Source organism: Rhododendron vialii, chromosome 11a, assembly GCF_030253575.1.
Source record: "Rhododendron vialii isolate Sample 1 chromosome 11a, ASM3025357v1".
NCBI classification, from domain to species: domain Eukaryota; kingdom Viridiplantae; phylum Streptophyta; class Magnoliopsida; order Ericales; family Ericaceae; genus Rhododendron; species Rhododendron vialii.
Genome location: NC_080567.1, coordinates 4,070,768 through 4,093,324, shown reverse-complemented (window position 1 = coordinate 4,093,324; position 22,557 = coordinate 4,070,768). Strand labels below are relative to the sequence as shown.

The 22,557-nt window shown below is 39.0% G+C and overlaps 2 protein-coding genes across 2 annotated transcripts; both read right to left on the bottom strand.

Moving 5' to 3' along the window:
- Nucleotides 1-8,940: 8,940 nt before the first annotated feature.
- LOC131306782 (protein FIP2-like) lies at nucleotides 8,941-9,474 on the bottom strand. The gene has a single exon (XM_058333210.1). The coding sequence runs from the start codon at nucleotides 9,472-9,474 to the stop codon at nucleotides 8,941-8,943; it is 534 nt and encodes a 177-aa protein (XP_058189193.1).
- Nucleotides 9,475-10,080, bottom strand: LOC131306781 (trihelix transcription factor ENAP1-like). The gene has a single exon (XM_058333208.1). The coding sequence runs from the start codon at nucleotides 10,078-10,080 to the stop codon at nucleotides 9,475-9,477; it is 606 nt and encodes a 201-aa protein (XP_058189191.1).
- Nucleotides 10,081-22,557: the final 12,477 nt, after the last annotated feature.

Here is a 22,557-nt window from a genome sequence, read left to right as displayed (position 1 = left end):
CAAGCTCTCACTTTTGGATTTATTAGAGCATAAAATAAAGGAAGATAAGGCTAGTAGGGTGATGAAGTATGTTTGCCCTCAATGGAATTTTGTGAACTATCCTCATGCTCCATTGGGCAGGATTTTTGTGTGTTGGGACTCAAATGTTCTCCAAATTCAGGTTATTGATTAGTCAGATCAGTTTATTCATTGTGAAGTGCAACCTAAATGTGGAGATCCATCCTTCTTTGCAACTTTTGTATATGGAGAGAACAATTATTTGAGTAGGCAAGCCCTTTGGTCAAGTCTACATCATCTAGGTTCATCATCCCCTTGGATAGTGCTTGGTGGTTTCAATGTCATTTGATTCCCTAGAGAAAAAGTATGGGGCACTGTTTCTTGGCCCTCTTATATGGATGAGTTTAATAATTGCTTGTATGCACAACTTGATGATCTTAGGTACTCTAGCTGCTTCCTCACTTAGGCCAACAAGCAGGATCCCACTCATTTTGTCAGCACAAAACTAGATCGAGTGTTAGTTAATGAGCATTGGATAAGGGTCTTCAATTGTTCCATTGCTCATTTTTTCACTCCTGGGATATCTGATCATTCCCCAGCCATTACAACCATCCTTCCTGGTCATAGGAATTCTAGTAAACCTTTTAAATTTTTTGATTTCCTAGCTGACCACCCACAGTTTATTGCTATGGCGCAAAAGGTTTGGAGGAGAGTGGTTATTGGGAATCCTATGTTCATTTTTTTTTTGGGTAAAACAGCTTGAAATTAAAAAGAGGCTAACCAAATATACGGCCTATAAGGGGCATACCCCAGGAGGAAAAGAAAGAAAGAAAGAAAAAAACAGTGATAACCTACGCCAAATGGCTACATAGGACTAGGAGCAATACAAACATTTGTTTCCTATCCATCTAACAGAGGGAGACAAAATAGATGGCCAAAGAATTACACATGGTGTAACCTGACTGATAGGAAAGGAGCCAACATGACAATTGCAGGCATCAGACATATTACTATTGAGATCCAATTAAATATAGTTTTTGAACATTTGAAAGCCTCAACTGATTTCTGAAATCTGTCCAAAATACATAATCACGTCGGACAATGGGAGACTTCTACCTCTTGACGACGATGCAATTCTCCTTTGCTGGACAGTAGTTTGTTGACAGCAGCAGCAGAAGCCGTAGTAGCATCAACATATCAGTTGCATTAACAGTAGTTTGCTGGACACTAGCATAGGAAACAGAGTACAGTAGCAGCCATAACCCAAGAAAATTGCAGTAGCAATTCCAGAAGCAGCCATAGACAGACCATCTTAGCTTGACAGCAGCCAAAACAGAGAAGCCAACAAACAACAGCAATTTGCTACCATTACAACAGCAGCCAACAGCAGCAAACAACAAATAGTAGTAGCTGAAAGCAGTAGTAGCAGTAAAAGGATTCATCATTGATCAACAGCAGCACAATTAAAAGATCACAGTTGGAGCCACAACTGATCCAAGGATTCATCATACACATCCTCTTGACTTTAAAGCCATATCAGATAACAAAAGCATTCAAAGGACAGGAAGGAAAGAGATTCACTTGCCCTTATAGATGCTCACCAACCAAAGACGCCCTCGACATACTCACCTTCCTCTCTACTTTTCACACAGGACAAGGAAAGAATGGCTCCACCCTCTCCCTCCGCTTGAACTCACATAATTACCCCACTAGATATTATCTCCTCTTAAAAGAAATGGGGAAGCAATCACACTACTCATGGTCAACACACAAATATATTAGAACTGAAAGAAAGTGGTAACAGCTACCCCCAAATGGAGTAGTCAGCCTTCAATGTTATCCGCACATCAGACCAATATTTAAGAGCACACGAACAAATGCAGAAGCAGCTACTTAAGAGTAAGGTATTTACCTTGTACATAGAAGTAATAGTAGCCCATAATTCAGTCCCTCCACAATGGCAGCACCTGGCAAATTTTCCCAAGGGTAAATCACAAGCTAAGAAGATAAGGGTAGGAAAATAAATGAAAAACTCTTGTGAAATTAACTTCCAACCACACCAAGATATTATTGGCTACTAAGATTCCATTCATTTACCACCCATTCAGCTTGAGATGATGGCAACGCTTGTAATGATAAAAGTCTCGCCCTCACCATGGAATAAATTTTATGAGCAACTACCTCCCCAGAACAAGATGTGCCTTGAAATTTCCTTATATTCCTCTCAATCCACACATGATAAACTGTAGCTGTAAAAACCAGTTTGGCAAGTACAACACTAAAAGATTTGCCCTTTTTGTTTGAGAGAAAAGTGACCCACTTAGACCATGGTCGAGAGTGCCAAGTTACATGAAGTTTGGTAAGCATATTGCCCCACACCTGTTGGGAGAATGGACAATTAAAGAAAAGGTGGTCATGACTTTCACTTCCTTGACAAAAGCTACACTGAGTGGAGTTGGTAACACCAAACAACATAAGTCTATCAGCAGTGGATAGTCTTTGCTGTACAGCCAGCCAAGTAATGAAGCTACACTTTGGTATGTGGCCTGAGAACCACACCAACTTGTGCCACCCAACTTTGGGGAAGGAAGTTCTCAATTTATCCCATAATGATGCAATTGAAAACTGGCCATTTGCATTAAGAGACCATCTAATGTAATCTGACTCATCCAACCTGGAGGAGAGAAGAGGTGGTAAGGATCTTCTGATCTCATTGAGATCAATAGTTTGTGTAATGCGAAAAGCCCAATTTGAATTGTGGATAATGTGGGATACAGTAGCATCCCGAGGTATACCAGAATCTAAAGCAATCCTGGCACAAAAGTTTGCTATCAAGGGGCCAAGTGGATGCCAATTATCATACCACAAGGAAGTGGAATGGCCATCACCTAACATACTAATAATAAAGGGTTGCACCAAAGGTCTGAGGTTTAGTAACTTCCTCCAAACCCAAGTACATTATCTAGGGATTTTTAGATTCCAAAAGTTCCTCCCTTTTATTAAGTAGGATTTGACCCATTGACACCACATGGACTGTTCCCCTCCAGAAATGAGGAACCATATATGTTTGGCAATGGCCGCCTTATTCCATGTTTGCATGGATTTAAACCCAAGACCTCCCTCCTGTTTAGGAGAGCATAAGTGTTCCCAAGAGACCTTAGCACCAGTTCTCCTGAGATCAGGGCCTAACCAAAGAAATGCTCTTAGAATAGCCTCCACCTCTTTTATCACCTTTTTAGGGATGATAAATAAGGAGGACCAATAGGTTTGCATGGAAAACAGAACATTCTTTATCAACTGCACCCTACCAGCATATGTTAAATCTCTATTTGTCCAACACTTTGTTTTAGCAGTAATGCTATACACTAAGCGTTGACAGTCAGAGGCTTTGAGTTTAGCGGAGATAAGAGGTACACCAAGATATCTAACATGTAGTGCACCTTCTTTAAACTCTAAGACATTCAAAATGGCTAGCCTAGAGGTGGCATTAACTTTAGAGAAGAAGATGCTACTCTTCCCAGGACTAGGGGATAGGGCTGACATTTCCTGAAACTCAGTGAGAGCATCATGAATGTGAATAACTGAAGACAGATCTCCTTTACAGAAAATCATCAGATCATCAGCAAAGCATAGGTTGATAATCTTGGTATTACCACATCTCCAATGAAAGTGAAAATCCGAAAGAAGGGATTTCTCTCTCAACAAAGTGAGTACTTCCATCACAATGACAAACAAGTATGAGGACAAAGGATTCCCCTGCCTTAGCCCTCTCTTCCCATGAATGTACCCAGTGGCTTCACCATTAATACTTATCGAGTAATTAGCAGTGGTGACACAAGCCTGAAGCCATTTAACCATGGTCGAGTGAAAGTTCATAGTAGCTAGTACATCCCAAAGGAATTCCCATCTCACATTGTCATAGGCTTTCATGATATCCACTTTCATGGCACACCTAGGAGAGGGAGATGATTTATGGTACCCTCTCATGAGTTCCCAGGTCAGGAAGATATTATCAGCAATCCTTCTCCCTTTAACAAAGCCTGATTGCACAGGATCTATTAAATTAGGAAGTACTACCTGAATTCTTCTTGCAAGGATTTTAGAGATGCATTTGTAAATTGTATTACGGCAAGAGATAGGTCTAAAGTCACCTACTTTCGATGGAATAGGGACCTTAGGAACTAGGGCCACAATAGTCAAGTTAGCTTTCCTAAGAAGTTGATATTGAAAGAACAAACTGAACATTCAACTCAAAGGTACAATAAAACTTACATTATCATCAAAGGCATAAAACAAACATTATCATCAAAGTCACAATTGAACATTTAAGTATCATCAAATCAAACACTGTCATCAAAACCTTTTCTATAATCGATTAGAACAAATTAGAACAAAAAGAAATCATCTTAAAATGAACCTTTTCTCATATCGATTTAGTTCGAGCTCGGATCAACGGAGAAAAGGATCTTGTGTCTTGATCTAGACTGCACGAAAGAGCTCGCACAAACTGGTGAGAAATCTTGATCGATCTACACTGCGCAATCTCTCTCTCTCTCTCTCTTTCTCTCTCGTAATCGTCAGTTAGTATAACGTATCGTTTGCAGTTTATTAAAGAAGGGGCAATTTTGTCCCACTAAAAAATGAAGCTGGACCTGAGGTGTTAAAAAAAAGAATGGGCTGAACTAGAATTGTTGTGGAAAAATGAGATGGACTGGGCTTGTTACAAATTGGTATAATGGGCCTTAAAACAATTCTTTACCCCAAAATAACTAAACAATACAGGATTTTTAAAGCACTTGATCTTCTTGTAATTATAGTCGCAGAAGTATGAATTATGCCCGCACAATGAATTGTCACGGAAGCCCCTTGATGTTTCATACTATTTTTTTAGCTTGGCAAAGTATGTCTTCAAACATTCATCTCTTGTAGAATTTAACTTGTTCACATCGAAGCATATATCATTTTGTAATACTTTTATAATTGATACCAAAAAGGTAAGGGAGAATGAGACCAATGCTAGCATGCATCGAACACGAGACCGGATAAAATATTAAACTATTATTTTTATCAACTAGCATTTTTGTCCATTTGATACAGAGGATGGAAAATAAACCAAAGGAATTTTTTTTATCCCATACATCGAACGGGCACAAACGCTAGTTTGCTTTACATGCCTATTAACAACTATAGAAAATTAGAGGCCGCCCCTATTTTTTAGGTTCAGTTTGAACCCAACCCTGAAATATTTTCCTAAACTTCCACAGGCTCGGTTATTTGCATCCTGACTTTTATACCCTCAATCCAACCACGCTCCTTCAAAACCAGAGCCACGATCTTTCCACGAATCCCACTGATGCCTCTCTCTCTCTCTCCGCGACAGATCCTTCACAAACTTCCCGTACGAAATCGAGTTCGTCGACGTCTCTCTAACCGCGGATCTCAACCTCTCCAACTTCGAAAACACCAAAATCCTCTTCGCATCCTTCACCAACACTCCCTCAACAGAATCTGTCATCAGCGACAGCAATGGAGGGCTCAACCCATCGAGGCAGAGCCGATCGCTGGCGACGTTGTTTGATCTCAGCGTCTCCCTTAGTTTTTCCCCGACGAGGATGGAGAAGAAGACTGGTGGTGGAGTCGCCGATTGTTTGCACGCCGGCGCTGGAGGAAGCGGTGGAAGAAGTCAGTGTCGGCAAAGTGCTCTGGCGAGGTAAGGAACTCGCGCTGCAAGTTCCAGCACGTGGTGGCAGCGCTGGTTGTGCTGGTGTTCTCCGATCTGCTTGTTTATATCTGCTATTGTAAATTCCACTAACGTGTACGTAAGTATTTTATTTGATTCTTTGGATAAATTGAAAATATTCTGATTAATTTTACAGAAATACCTTTTTTGAGTGGTTACTTTGGATGCTTTGCTATTGAACTTTCTTGGTTATTGTGGTGGAAATGGTGTCAGCAGAGAGGAAGGATGCTGAAGATTCTATGAGAAAGAAGTGGAAAGAGATTGAATGTCCGCTGATTTAAACTTGAGGTGAGAGAGAGGTTTTTGGGTGAGTACGTACGAAAGAACAAAATCAAAAATAGAATCGCTCCAATTTTGATTACCTTTTTTGTTTTTCTTCAATTTTTGTTTGTCAATGTATTTTCTATGAAAACTGTATTTTTCTATGAAAACTGTGTATTTTTCTATGAAAACAACGTATTTTTCTATACGAACTGTATATTATCCATGAGAACTGTCTATTAGAACCGTGTATTTTCTATGAAAACTATATATTTTTTATGAGAACTGTATATTTTAGTGTGTGGTAAGATTATGTGAACAGTGTATTTTTCAGTTCACATAGTCCAGTTCTTATAACCAGTTCACAAAGCTAGTTCTCTTTGAGAACAATCAATTCTCATAGAATTGACTATAAGACTTGACAGTTAAAAATTCAATTCTAAATTAATTTATTTCGTATGTGAACTATTTCATTTTTTTTACTTTGATTACTTTTTTAAGACATGGCGGTGAGAACATTTATAACTATATTTGATTTTGATTACCTTTTTTGTTTTTGTTCAATTTTTGTTCGTGTGTACATTTTCTATGAGAACTGTGTATTTTTCTATAAGAACTGCGCATTTTGCTATGAAAACTATGTATTATTCATGAGAACTGTCTATTAGAATCGTGTATTTTTATGAGAACTGTGTTTTTTAGTGTGTAGTAAGACTATGTGAATTGTGTATTTTTCAATTAATATAGCCAATTCACATAGTCCAGTTCTATTAACCAGTTCACAAAGATAGTTCTCTATGAGAACAGTCAGTTCTCATAGGACTGACTATGAGAATTGACAGTTCACATAGCCAGTTCTCATAACTCAGTTCACATAGCCAGTTCTTTTTGAGAACTGAAACTGACTATGAGACTTGGCAGTTCACATAGCCAAGGCTATTTTTTTCTGAATTAATATGATTCAAAAATTGATTCTAAAAATATAGCTCTCATAGCCCCAGTTCTCATAGCCATAGTTCTAGGGTATTTTTGTCCAAAATAATATGTTAACTCGGGCCATGTGAACTGGCAGGGATATTTTTGTTCGAAATATTATGTTAACTGGCTATGAGAATTGGCAGTCCTCAAAGCCAGTTCACATAGCCAAGGGTATTTTTGTCCAAAATAATATGGGTCAGGAGTTGATTCTAAAAACATAAATTTTACTAAAAATTGACATGTACACAAAAAGTTAAGAAGAAGGGGCAAAATAGTAAAAGAAAAATTCGAAAATAAGCCCAATGGGCTTACAATAGTAGGTGTATAAATGTGTATTAAAGGGTGTAAAAAATAAACAGAAATACATATTTTCTTGCCTTCTAATGTGCTTATCGTCAGCCCAGTGGGCTGACAATAGCAAGACCGATTCTCCTTGTAACTACTCATTTGCTTTCTCGGTCATAAAAGAGACTGGCTGAATCAAACTAAGATACTGTACGTTATGGGTGGTCTTTAGAAAACAGTACAGAAATTTCTGGTGTACCCAAAAAAAAAAAAGAAGTACAGAATTTGGCGACAATTGTGGGATCGACCATCATCAAGATCTACCACATATTAAGGGGCCTGCACTGCTGTGAGGAGAGTGTCACCAGAATTGCAGTTATATTTCATGAGATTTGCTAGAAAATATGCCTTGATTTGGCAAATACCCAACCAGCATTCTAAGTGAATTCGGTAAGTAGCTGTATAATAATCAAGACTTGACTATATCCACAAACCTTAAGTTTAGAGCAAAGAAACTGAATCTGTTGAACCAACAAAACAATCCAACAGTTACCTCAGTGTAGTCGATGTTTTGATACCATAAAGTGCATACAAACTTATGTGCATAACTGACTAATTCCTACTGACCAATCTCACCGTCCACAAGGCCGATCAAAGTCCGCATAGATTGACCCCACAAGAGTCACAAACATAAAAAGCGTGATAACCAGTCATTAAGTCCATAAGCTACCTCATTTCTGAACCGTCTCCAAGAAAAATGAAAACCTTCAATCTCTATTACAATGCAATTAAGTTTATCAAATATGCATATAATTGTATCCACTAGTTACATAAAAAGAGGATACAAGTTCTTTTATAATACAATGCAACCAAGGCTTGTTTTATTTACCAGTCAATTTTAACTGCAACTAATATTATCGTTCACCACATTACATCAAATAAAAGGATCTTGAAATTCCTCAATGCATTGTAACAATGTAGTTTCAAGTTTACACACCAACCTAATTGACTAAATTAGGGAAAAGGCACAGAATTGCAAATCAATGCCTGACATTCGATCCAACAGTTCAATCGGTTGCTTTCAAATCGAAGACATAAGATATGTGGTTCAAGACACAAATTTCAATATCAATATACTCAACTCCTAAAGGTTCCAACTCAGCTCCCAAGTTTTTGTAGTTGTTGTCTACAGACACTTTAGCCACCACAAACTCCCCAAAGTATTTTTCCATTTCAATCTTAGTAAAAGTAAATAACGATCAGCATCAGCATCAGCAATTAGAAGAAAAACCTCCAGTTCAATGCCTCAATATTCATTCATTCTATAAAGAGAGAATTATTGTACAACATGAAACTTCTAAACAAAGATGGAGTACATTGCAGTAAACAAATCAAGGACACACAGCATAACAGCATTTTGAACTGCAGATCAGTGGAAACATAAAGTAAATGAAAAGAACATATCAAATCTAACTTGACCATCTCTATCTAAAGGCTTGCCAAAATGTTCCATGGTCTAATAGAATAATAAATACTTGCCCAAACTAAATAGCACAATAAAGATCAAATCTTCCTAGCCCATCTCTATCTAATTAAAGGAGCAGAGAGATCCCATTCTTTCCAAAGGCTGGAAAGAAACTTTTAAGAGAAACTAAGATAGAAAACCTCAATTATCTTAACTATGACTCCGGCATTGCTGGTGTGCTTTCCCTTTTCTTCTTCTTTTTCTCCATTAACACTGCAACAAAAGCATCGACAATTTGTTGCTGCGACTCTAGTATCAACTCGCTACGCTTCATATCCATCTCGATCCTCATTTTCTCAATCTCCCTAGCCATCTCCATCTTCATCTGCTCCACCTTCACAAACCCTTCTCCCAAAAGCTTAATCGACGAAACCACGTCTCCAATCGGATCCCTCTCTCTCTTACCTCCTCTATCACCACTCTTATCCCCTATCCCTAATCCCATAGACGACGAAAACCCATTCGCAAACCTAGGATCGGGATTCGCACACGGATTCCCATCATTCTTCCCAGACCTCTTAGTCCTAAACACTTTCGCTACTAGAAATCTCTCTCCAAAAATTTTCACATATAACCCACCATCAAAATTGTAAAATCTGGGGGGTTTTATGCAAAAACCACCACCGTTGTTGACAGAACTGCCTCCACCATGATTCAAATTGTAACTAGGCCTGAAGTTCCTATGCATCTAGTCTATTTTCTTAGCCCTAAACACTGGGGGTGCTAATTTCACATCAATCGGGGTCCTAACACCGTACCCCTCCCCCAAATCAGCATCATCACCAACATCATCATCAGATCCATCCTCCAAATACGGCTCATACCCATTATTCAAAACCCTAGAACAATAATTAGGGCTAGGATTCCTACCCCTAAGATCTTCCTGATTATTCGGATTCGACTTTGCGGTGTCGATCTTCTTGTTACCTAAATTAAGGTTAGGGTTCGGGTTCGATCTGTCGCCGGCCACGGAGTCCATGTTCTCAAAGAAGAGCCAGGAGGAGAAGAAGTGGCCTGGGAAGGAGAAGGAGCACTGCTTCTCGGTGCGGTAGCATTGGCGGAGCTTCTCCATCTTGTGGCGGCACTGGGCGGAGGTCTTGGCAGGGGAGACGTTGAGGAAGCGGCCGGTGACGGCGGTAGGAACCGCGTCCCAATCAGCCATGCAGAGGTAGCCATGGCGGAGGGCGTACGAGCGATCGCGGTAGGCGTCGATCAGGGCTAGGGTTTCGGATTGGGTCCAACAAAGGGCTAGGAATTTTCGAGGGGGTTTCTCTGGCAGAGGAGGAGAGGACATGATTTTAGAGAGAGAGAGAGAGGTTATGGTGAGGTTGAGGGGATAGGGTTGTGTGTGTGTGTGTGTGTGTGGGGGGGGGGGGGGGGGGGGGCATGGGGGGAGTAATGAGTGGGAATAGGGGGATGGGCCACCGGGTGAGTGGATGGTGAGTGGGGTTAGGGTGGGTGATGCTACAGTGCGCCAGGGGGTTGAAGTGCGCGCCCCAAACAATTACTCCACCAGAATGCTACCACCATAGGACTTCCCCACCCCACCACCCACCCATTCCTTTCCTATTACCTAATTCACTCATTCACTCACTCACTCTCTCTCTCTCTCTCTCTCTCTCTCTCTTAAATGATGTTTTGTTTGTTCTCTCTCTAGGGACTGAGGGGTGGGTGGGGATAGGGTTGACTGGTGCACCCATACTTGCGCCGTGGTGGTAGTAGTCACAGTGTGGTGTGATGGTGGGCTGAAAAAGGTGTGGGCATGATTTCTGTCCAACCTTTTTATATCTTTTCACAAGGACCATCCTGCAATGAGGAAAGAAACACAAAATACTAAGCTTTCGTTTGGTTTTTATCTTTGGGTATTTAGTTTTGATAGTAGGTGGAGAGAGAAATAGGGTAGTGATTGGAAAGAGTGGTAATGAGTAAGGAGAGATAGAGAGCAATGAAAGTAATAATTGGAGAAATATGATAATGATTGAAGAGAGAAATATGGTAATGATTAGAAAACAAAAACAAAACAAAGTTAAACTTGAAAAGGAAAAGGTAGAGAAAGTTGAGAAAGAATTACTATTATTTGTTCATTATGATACGATGATCTATGCACAGATTGGTGTGTGGAGCCCTCTTCGGCGTCTTATACAAATAATTTCCAACTGTTCAATAATCTTGAAACAATTTTTAAAATTATTTTCCAAAAAATCAGTTCAATCGGATAATTTTTCATAATTTAGAATTCTGGAATCTTAATGGATTTTGAAAAAAAATTAGATAATCGAATCAATCACTTACAGTTATTCGATAATACTAATTATTTTTTTAACAAGTCTACGATCACAAAAATTGGCTGGGGGTGGGTGGTGTAAGGGTTGACTGCGGCACCCATACGTGCGCCGTGGTGATAGTAGTGACAAGTGAGTGTGGTGTGATGGTGGGTTGAAAAATGGTGCGGGCTTGATCTTCTACCTAGGCTATATTTACTTTCTCATGCGGGTAAGGCAGTAATGAGCCGGGCTTTAGAGTTCAGTACAAGCAGAGGCATAGAGCCACAAGGGTGTGGCTATCGATAGGAATTGGGGTCCCCGGTAGTGAGTAGAGTTACTATAGGATTGTAGTGAGCATCTCAGCTGTCTATCTCAACAATTAACGGTTTGGATTTTAAAGAAACTATTCTATGGAAAAGAATAATTCTTTCTTGGAAAAGTTTTTTTTTGAACCATTTAAAGCAATTTTGGACGGCTAAAACTGCTCACGTAACCCTATAGTGACTTTGCTCACTACAGGGTCCCTGGATCTATGTGGGTGTGTGCTTTTTCTTTATTTTATGAAAATAAAAACGGATCTGGCTCTTTTTCGATTTTTCTCTTCATTGTTCAGTTTGCATTTTTGTGAGCTCATTCCGGACCCACAACAACAATCAAAGCCATTCGTGTTGTAGACCTCGTTGAGATCTTCAACTACATGAAGAATTTTGTTGATTAGATACCATATCGGCACCCATTTATATTGGAAAAATACATACAAATATGTTTGAATCTAGTGTGAACATTTTGTTTTTTTTCAATATAAAATGTGTGACGATCAAATATCAAACGGTATCCGATCAACATGATTTTTTAAGTGATTGAAGTTCTCGACCAGATATAAAATACTTGACAGTGACTAGAACAAGAAACTGGTGAGGGGACGGCTCCAAAAATAATACACACTGTTTAATAGCTTCTTCTTTTTTTCTCAACAGAGAGAAATTTTATTAATCTGGTTTAATAGCTTTTGAGAAATTCCTTTTTTGGCAACAGCATTGTTGTTATCATTATTGTATGACATCCCCCCCCCCCCTCTCTCTCTCTATAAAAATGATACTTACATAATAATTCAAACACAACCTCTCACATACATGTAGGCCCCACACTCTACTTGATATGACCAACAAGGCCAACTCATGTGAGCGGAAAAAGTTTTTTTTTTCAACGATAACAATTGATACTATAACTCATCAAAACAGATCACGAGGAACAAACGTCTTAGGCTTCATTTGTTTCGATGTAAAATGTTTTACAATGTAAAATGTTTTTTCAGAAAACAAACTTCAAATTTTTGTTTTCTGGTGTTTGGTTGATACTTGAAAATATTTTCACAAATCAACAAAATAGTATAGAGAGAGGGGGGTTTAAACGGTGGAGAGATCTGAGATTATTGGAATTGAACGTGGGTCAGAATTGATGGTCGAGCAAATTGAGTATTTCGTCCAATTGATGGAAAATATTTTTCTCATTTTTTATACAACCAAACATTGAAATAAGTAAAATATTTTATTAGAAAACATTTTACGTCCAAACAAATGAAGCCTTAATAAGGGAGTAAGTAACCACAATGGAGGAATTCAGTCCAAAGACAATACCTCATTCCAGCCAAACCACACTAATTAATGAATCCTTCTTCCGTGCACCATCCAAGCTAATTTTTAGCATACCTTCCGGTGGATGTTAATTGCTACGCATTCCCCGAACGGACCTGTCCCACCAACAGCCACCATTGCCTCACTCAGCCGATTTGCAGCCAAATAAATATTCCTCAAGATGTCCCAGTACTGCTCGTTTGACAGTCACGCCCGGAACAAGAAATTAAAGTTAGTTGAATTGAGGACAAAACATTACTTTTCTACATCTTTTGGTGACGGATTTCTTCTTTGATATCATAAATATTTAATTCATTCACCTAAATCTTAGTTCTAAAAACTTTACAAGTTTTAGAAGGTGCAGAGACCCCACTGCCCCGGCCTCGGGGTCTGTGGCGACCCAACTCGCCACATGGTTGTAGTGCTCCAAACTGTGTCATTTTGGGGCTGCAAAGGGTTGGGAAAAAAGCCTACAATGCTTGGTTTGGGGGAAAATCGAGAAAAAAAAATTAAGTGCTTCAAATTTCAATTCATTTGAATCAGTGCGAAAATCTTATTTTTCTGATTATTTTATCCTAAAGAATCATAATTAAATTTTGACTCTAGAGCTCTCGTTAATAGGCCAGAAGAAAGTCGTCGAACCAAGTATCTCTTAGGGCTAACTAACGAGAGCCCTAAAGCCAAAAAGTAATTATGACTCTTTAGGATAAAATGATAAAAAAAATAAAATTTTTGCACCGGTTCAAATGGATTGAAAATTAGAACACTTATTTTTTCAACCATCTTTAGACAGTTTATGTAAAAAATATGGTTACAAAATTAAGTGTTCCAATTTTTAATCCATTTGAACCCGTACGAAAATCTTATTTCTCTGATCATTTTATCCTAAAGAGTCAAAATTAATTTTTGGCTCTAAGGCTCTCGTTAGTTAGCCCTAAGAGATATTTGGTTCTAAGACTTTCTTATGGCCAATTAACGAGAGCCCTAGAGTCAAAATTTAATTATGATTCTTTAGGATAAAATAATCAAAAAAATAAGATTTTCGCACCGATTCAAACGAATTGAAATTTGGAGCACTTAATTTTTTTTCTCGACTTTGCCCCAAACCAAGCGTTGCAGGCTTTTTTCTCCTACCCTTTAAAGCCCCAAAATGACACAGTTTGGGGCATTACAATCGTGTAGTGAGTTGGGTCACCATAGGCCCCCCCTAATCTGGCTAGCTACCTCTTTGTTGTCAAATTTTTTAGTCTGAATAGCATTACTTGAGTCACGATTAAAAAAAATTCGACTTGTACACGCATCGCGTGTGCTCCGGCCTCTAGTAACATATAAATGATAGATACTGTTTGGTCTGATGGGTAGAGGAAGAGTGTAAAGTTAAAAACTCTACATGAAGGCATCATGTGGACTTACAGAGTTGCACAGAGGATGATGAAGAACACCAAACGCTTGATGCAAGGAATCACAGAGCTTGTGCATGGAAAGTGTCCAATGGTGCAAGTGTACGGAGGAAGATGGGTACGGGTAATATTTAGGGGTGACCAGGTGAAACAAAGGAGAAAGAAGTAGATTTTTTTTCTCGACTTTCCCCCAAACCAAGCATTGCAGGCTTTTTTCTCCTACTCTTTGCAGCCCCAAAAAGACACAGTTTGGGGCATTACAATCCTGTAGTGAGTTGGGTCACCACAGGCCCCCCTAATTCGGCTAGCTTCCCCTTTGTTGTCAAATTTTTTAGTCTGTACAGCATTACTTGAGCCACGATTAAAAAAAAATTCGACTTGTACACACATCGCGTGTGCCCCGGCCTCTAGTAACATATAAATGATAGATATCGTTTGGTCCGATGGGTAGAGGAAGACCGTAAAGTTAAAAACTCTACATGAGGGCATCATGTGGACTTACAGAGTTGCACACACAGAGGATGATGAAGAACACCAAACGCTTGATGCAACAGGAATCACAGAGCTTGTGTGTGGAAAGTGTCCAATGGTGCAAGTGTTCGGAGGAAGATGGGTATAGGTAATGTTCAGGGGTGACCGGGTGAAACAAAGGAGAAAGAAGTAGATTTTTTTTCTCGACTTTCCCCCAAACCAAGCATTACAGGCTTTTTTCTCCTACCCTTTGTAGCCCCAAAACGACACAGTTTGGGGCATTACAATCCTGTAGTTAGTTGGGTCACCACAGGTCCCCCTTAATTCGGCTAGCTACCCCTTTGTTGTCAAAATTTTTAGTCTGTATAGCATTACTTGAGTCACGATTAAAAAAAATTCGACTTGTACATGCATCGCGTGTGCCCCAATCTCTAGTAACATATAAATGATAAATATCGTTTGGTCCGATGGGTAGAGGAAGAGTGTAAAGTTAAAAACTCTACATGAGGGCATCATGTGGACTTACAGAGTTGCACAGAGGATGATGAAGAACACCAAACGCTTGATGCAACAGGAATCACAGAGCTTGTGCGTGGAAAGTGTCCAATGGTGCAAGTGTACGGAGGAAGATGGGTACAGGTAATGTTCAGGGGTGACCGGGTGAAACAAAGGGGAACGAAGTAGATTTTCTGATAGGGGAGTAGTTGTAGTGGGAGAAAACTAACGTGGGGTTCATTGGGTGGGTAGTTATTGAGTTGGGTGGTTATTTGGTGTTAGTTTGTCTATTATGTCCCTACAATTAAGTCCTCTATAACTTCAATTGTGCGTGAATCTTTTTATATTTTGTGGGCAGTTTTGGAAATGAAAAAACATGACAGGGGAGACACCAAAGTGGTGCTCTCCCTTTATATATTAGAATAGATGACGTGTAGTCCAAACACTTTTGAAAATTCTAGACATCTTAATGAATTACTAAAATTACTAAATTCTTGACATCTTAATGAATTAAAACTACTCTCAATAAAAGCCTGTACGCAAAAAACAAAAAACCTAAAAAGGATATTTTTAAATTGCTCAGTTTCACCTACAAATGGCTCGATCAACTGCTCAACCATTACAAATTCAAAAAACATACCTACCGATATCCGTTGGAGCTGATTTTTTATAGAGCCCCATTTAAAAATATTTTAAAATTTATGAATATTTTTTTGTATTTTTATGGGGCTTGGAGTAGGCCCCATGAACTTGCGATGGTTTTGTGCGATGGCCTTAGACTTACGCTGCGTAATGATGAATTGAACTTAAATCTGGAAATTTTGTCCTTATTTGAATTTTTTTCGCATTTGTTACTTTTGCACTCAAATTTTGTGGGTTATTGATTCGTCTCGACGAGAGGAATCGGAAAAATAACTTCTTCTTTTTTTTACTCTTATCCAAATATTTTGAGAAATAATCACTTTTAGGGGTAAAAAACCTTAGTGTCTAATTAATGGTAGTTTATTTTAAATTTCAGGAGACTTCATCTCGACTCCTGTGTCTATCTAATTTATTGTATTCCACTTAAGGTTCTTAAAAAATAAGTATTTATTTGTAATTTTAAGTTTAAAAATAATTGACTTACTGAAATAATTTTTTTGTAATATGGATCTTATTTAACAGATCTCAATGAGATCTTTTGAATGGTGCAAAAAAATCAATAAATGCTAAATCTCCATCCCTACTACTTCTCTCTAGACATGTTGCCTCCCCTCTCCCTGTAACAACTCCGATTTTTCGTTCAATAAAAATCTCGTTGTTATTTGAAATTCCTTAATTTCTCTTAATTGCTCGTTGATTTTCTTATTTGATTTCCTTGTGGTTGTATTTAAGCAATCGATCGCCTTATCATCGTATTTCTCAACTAGAAACCCTAATTGCACTTTAGCCCTCAAAGATCGTTTCTTGACTATTAAGTCCGACTTAGCAAGCCTAGTTAGCTTCTAACCGGCTTGATGGAGTAACCAAACTAGGAAGTCACCTCGTTACTTTCCCTAACCAAAGATGGACCGTTTTGCCCATCTTGAACCTCTTGAACCTTTTGAACCTTTTGAACCCTAGACTAGAAATGGTTTAATTGTTTTTCTTTTATTGTTTTAGTTTTATTCTTTATCCATTGGACGATAAATGTTAGGGGAACTATTATCCATTGGATAATAGAAACCCATTTCTTTATATTAAAAGGATTTTGAAAGATTTGAACAAGTACTTTGATCTTTTAAAGAAATGACATTTGAAAAGTACTTTTGATTATTTTTTCTAATAAAAGTACCCAAGTAACTTTGGACCATTGGACAATAACCATTAGGGTAATCTTTATCCATTGGACAAAAGCCTTTTCTTTATTTTATTTGGTAAGTACATATATATTTATCACATGTGTATTTTCAAAAAGGACATGTAGTCTTTTCCAAAAACTTAGTTTAGTATTTAAAGTACCCGTACCTTATTATCCCTTGGATAATAACCGTTAGGGATTCTATTAACCATTGGGTAATAGGCTCATCTTTCAAACAAGGTACTTATCCCATTAAACTAATATTTTGTTAAGATTTCCGGGAGTACAAAAGTACATTATTTTATTAATTAAATACGGTACCTTTTGTATTGGTTTAAAGGGTGAATCTTGACCCTTAAAGACTAAATTGCCCTTTTGTACAAAAGTACCTATTGTTTATTTGTATTCTTACATGTTTGTACATACTTATACATATATATATATATAGCTAGGACATGAGAGAGAGAGAGAGGAGAGATGAGAGAGAGAGAGCCGTGAGAGAGGAGAGAGAGAGAGGCCGAGAGAGAGAAAGAGGGAGAGGGAGAGAGAGAGAGAAGGAAGAAAGAAGGAAGAAGAAGAAAGATGGGACTTGTACTTGGTGATTCTTCATCTTTTCAAACTTGGAAGATGTATATCTTCCATATCTACCACCATTGTCCTCCTTTGTACCAATTCCAATTGTTTAAACCATGAATCTTGTACCCATGTCTCCCCCTTTCCAACATATCTTCCAAAGATCAAATCCAAGGACCAAAGTAGCCATGCAAGCCTACCATTTAGCCATTGATCTTCCAACCAAGCCTTAACTTCACCCATCAAGCTTTCAATCAAGCTTGACAAGTGAAAGAAATCAAAGATGTAGAGAGAGAGAGAGATTCGGTTGAGAGAGGGAGAGGAGAAGCCCTTGCCTATAAATAGAAGCTCATTCCAAGCTTAAACTCACACCTTCAACCATTGCTCCAACTTCTCTCTAGAAATTCCAAAAGTTCTTGCTTTCCAAGTTCTAGTTTTCTTGTGTTCTTGAGTGTTATTGAGAGAAACCACCAAACCACCTCCCAAAACCACCGTTAGATCTTTTAAAGTAGCTTAGTTAGTTAGAAAGTTGTTTCTAGGAAAAGAAAGTACAACTCTTTTCCTTTCGAAGCAAAATCGACGCCGTTACGCCGCTGAAATCCAAAACCGACGACCGAATCTTCTTAGCCGACTACTACCGCCAAGAAGCAAGGTAGGATTTCTTATCTCTATACCTAAAGTGTAATGTAGGATTTCCTTAACTTCCATCCCGGTAGAAATTCCTTATCCCTATTCCTAAGTATAACAAAGTTTTGTATCATAACCCTAAAATAAGTTCATTTGATAGTAACTTTGATCATTAAGATTATGTAGATAAGGTTATCTTTGTATAAGAATGTATGAGATGCATGATGTTGTTATTATTCAAGCATGTTATGTGATCAAGAGTTGGATAATATTGTTGTATTCATTTTGGAAATTTATAAATGCTTGTTTATGTGGAAAGTCCTACACCACGGAGTCTATGCATGATAAACGTGACACGAGAAACAAGATAGTAGAGACATGACACCTAGGGTGTGTTAACAAAGAAAAAAATGTGTATCCGAGGGAGGAAATATTTTGGAAACTACATAATGACCGGTTTTAGGTGCATTATGTGAGTTATGTGTGTGTATGCCAATGGGAACCCGGCGCGGCGGAACCATTGTGAGGATACTCGGGAAACCGGCGCGGCGGAACCGAGGTTGGGTGTGTGCTTGGTTATCCGCGGTACGGAGCCAATGCGGTTGTGTGCCAATGGGAACCCGGCGCGGCGGAACCATTGTGAGGATACTCGGGAAACCGGCGCGGCGGAACCGAGGTTGGGTGTGTGCTTGGTTATCCGCGGTACGGAGCCAATGCGGTTGTGTGCCAATGGGAACTCGGCGCGGCGGAACCATTGTGAGGATACTCGGGAAACCGGCGCGGCGGAACCGAGGTTGGGTGAGTTAAAAAGGAGTTTTTGGGTAAAAAGGAAAGTGAAGTAAAAACATGGTCTACGATGAGTCTAAGTAATGAACACAACGTTAGTCAAGTAAGGATTGTGGATTTGAATACTTGTTTGAACATATGCATGATCTAAAGTAGAATTGTTGTTATGATCTTTCATCCATAAGTTAAGGGTTAGAGGGTTTGGATAGTTCTATTGAGCGTTATGGCTCACGGTGTTGCCTTTTTGGTGACCCTGGCTTATTATATTGGTGGCGACACCGGTATAATATGTCAGACTTCATAGACGAACAGGGTGAACTTTACACCTTGGAAGCCTTCGGAGCAGAGGAGCTAGCTGTGATGGAAGAACAAGCGGAGCTGTAGTTAGGAGCCTTAGTTTCCTTCCGTTTGTAATAAAAGTACTCCTTTTATGTTTTTGATGTAATAAAAGAGCCGGACTCAGCTTTTATTCAATAAAATGTTTTATTTAACGTACCCAAAATTCGGGGCGTTACACTCCCTCTACAAAAGTTTCTAGCTCGGGTTCCCCCCCTCCCCTCTCTCCCTTCTCTAACCTTTTTCCGCAGCCTCTTCCTCTTCAAGCCCCCACGGCTTTCTCGTCTTCCATCTGTGGTTTTTCATCGCCAATCATGGATTTTTTTGGGCCCATTTTCGTTGTCATTTTTTGGGCTGTCTTGACTTCGTTCATCTCCTTCTTCTTTGGATCTATCGTGATGTCTTCATCTTCCTTACTCTTCATCGCAAGCTGTTTGCAAGAGGTGCGGAGGCGGGTGGAGCGAGCATGGGAGCAACGGGATCCAGATGGATGGGGTTGTTTCAAGAGGTGTCTCGTGCTGCGGCAGTCTTTGCCTTGGTGCTCCTCTCATCTTCATTCTTGGATGATTCTGGGTCTGCCTAACGGCAATGTGAGCGCTCGGGCGGCTGGGGGCGGTGCTTCTTCCGGTGGGTTTGTCACCTGGATCAATCCAGTATGCTTAACACGATGGGAGTAGACAGCGTTGGGGCGGCAGTGGTGTATTTTGGGGCGGCAGGTGTTATGGTTTAGGGAGGTTTCTTTAGGATGGGCTTGTCCCAATTGGTGTTCGGGCTTCAGCCTTTTAGGTGTGGGTTTGAGCCCTTTGGGTTTCTTCAATTGGTTTATTGCCAATTGAGGGTTTGGGTCTCGGATTGAGCACAGGATTTTTCTTAGCTTTGTTAGAAATTTGATGTCAATCTTCTTGTTCCTATTGGTCTTGTAACAATTTCAAAGATTAATGAAATTTTTTTGCTGTTCAAAAAAAAATCGATAAATTATTTCTTAAATACTTTATCTTTAAGTTTGAAAATTACAAATAAGTACTTATTTTTGAAAAACCCTTAGTAGAACATGGCCTTTCGATTGAAAGATGTAATGGTTTTGGCTTATCTAAATGGGTGAGGATGAAATTCTTGAGGTTTAAATTTTTAAAGTTTATTAGAGTACAAATTTTTAAAAAACCTAAAGAAGTTGTCCTCTTCCGCTTCCAAAAAAAAAAATGTTATCCTCTACCTCTTGTGTTGATCAATTTGTTGAGGAAAACATTTTTTTCTCCCGACTCGACAATAGGATGGTAGGAGATAGTTTGAAGCGATTACAATCTATATAATAAAACAGAGCTATTTTTTTGTCTATCCATACAAATATGAGCACGTTTATAGCCGTCGAATCGAAATTCCAATAGGTTATAGCCGTTGGATTGAATTATTGATTTCACCCTACTTCACTCACGCTTGTCTACCCAGCAGTTTTCCTTTCTCCATCGTGTTTCCTCCCTTCCTCCATAGTTACTCTCTCTCTCTCTGTCTCTCTCTCTCTCTCTCCGCAGAACCCACTGCTCAGCGTATGAAGAAGAGCTGTCACCCACCAATCAACCGGAGAAAATCAAGGTCGCATACTTGAATATGTTGGCTGCAAGGTCGTGTCTTCAACTATTTGGGCTTCTTAGGCTTGATTTGGATTCGCATGTTTCAATTTTGAGTATAAAAACAATTGAAATAGGTTTAAAATAACTTTTAAAAATCTATTTTTTGTGATCCAAATTCGTATTGATTGCCTCAATCTTTGTACGCATCTTCTCCATATCCATGAAATTAATTAGGTTCTCTCTCTCCGGTATGACTCCCCTCATCTTCAATTTTGCTTCCCGAAATTGCAATTTTGTTGAAGTTATGTGACCTGTTGCAGTAATTGCCTTAGATTGGGAATTTGATTTCCCACTGCTAATACACAACCTTTGATTGGGAGTGTTATTTTTGCTAATACACTGCCTTTGATTGTGAGTTTGATTTTCCAAACTTTGATTGTGAGTTTGATTTTCCAAACTTTGATTGAGAGTTTGATTTCTGCTAATACACAGCCTATGAAAGACTTTTGTTCGGTTTCGAACTTCGAAAATGGTAAAATAGTTTGGGTCGATTGGTTCAATAAATCAATTATTTGGCGTGGTAGAATATCAGTTTTTCATGTCATGACCTCTTAGTTTCTACATTAAAGATTTTGATTATAAATGAAAGGCTGAAGTAATGGCTAAGAAAAAATAATATTAGGGAACCATTTCAGAAAATGGAAAGAAAAAGATAATCACTACGGGGAAGGGAAAAGAAAATTCATGTTCAATAGTATGACCTATGATAGTTTTTTTTTAATCATCTACAACGTCTTACCTAAATTGTAACGCCCCTAATTTTGGGAACGTTAAATAGACATTTTCTTTGAAAAACTAAATAGAGTCTGGCTCGTTATTACATCATAAACTTAACAAAAGTACTTTTATTCAACAAAACAAGGGGGAACTAGGGTTTCTATCTACTGCTCCGCTTGTTCCTCCATCCTGGCCAGCTCCTCGGCTCCAAAAGCTTTCAAGTTGTAGAGTTCACCCTGTTCATCTACAAGATCTGACAAATTATATCGGCGTCGCCACCAATATAATATGCCAGGGTCACCAAAGGGTAACACCATGAGCTACAAAAGCTCAATAGAATAACACATACCCACTAACCCTTAACTTACAAACTTTAGGGCAAATTCTACTTAACACATGCATATCTGTCAAACAGTTAACAACGATACATCCACATTTACTATCGTTGGTGTCCATTATTTTCGAGTTTCTCCTACACGTCATTTCGTAGACCGTGTCATTGGTTCCACTTTTCATTAACCAAATCAACATTTTCAAAATCGTTATCTTAGCACACCCAACCTCGGTTCCGCCGCACCGGGTTCCCATTGGCACACTTTGCATTGGCTCCTCTCCGTGGATAACCAAGCCACACACCCAACCTCGGTTCCGCCGTTCCGGTCTCCCGAGTATCCTCACAATGGTTCCGCCGCACCGGGTTCCCATTGGCACACAAAACACACACCACACAATGGGCTACCACGTCCGGCCACATTACGGTTTTCAAAACATTTTACCTTTTCAAAACACGCATTTTCATTAACCACACCCTAGGTGCCATGTTTCTACTTTCTAGATTTTCGTGTCTTGTTCTCGTGCAAGGACTCCGCAGTATGACTTTTCACATACATTGTCACAAAAATCATTCATGGTATTATCGAAATTAACTAGCAAGATCATCCAACTCTATATTACTAATCATGCTCAAATTCCTACTTAAAGCATAACGCCACATGTACGGACGCCTTTGGATTGAAAATCA

Coding starts and splice junctions, on each gene's coding strand:
- LOC131306782 (XM_058333210.1), bottom strand. CDS start 9,474: ATGCATAGGAACTTCAGGCCTAGTTACAATTTGAATCATGGTGGAGGC.
- LOC131306781 (XM_058333208.1), bottom strand. CDS start 10,080: ATGTCCTCTCCTCCTCTGCCAGAGAAACCCCCTCGAAAATTCCTAGCC.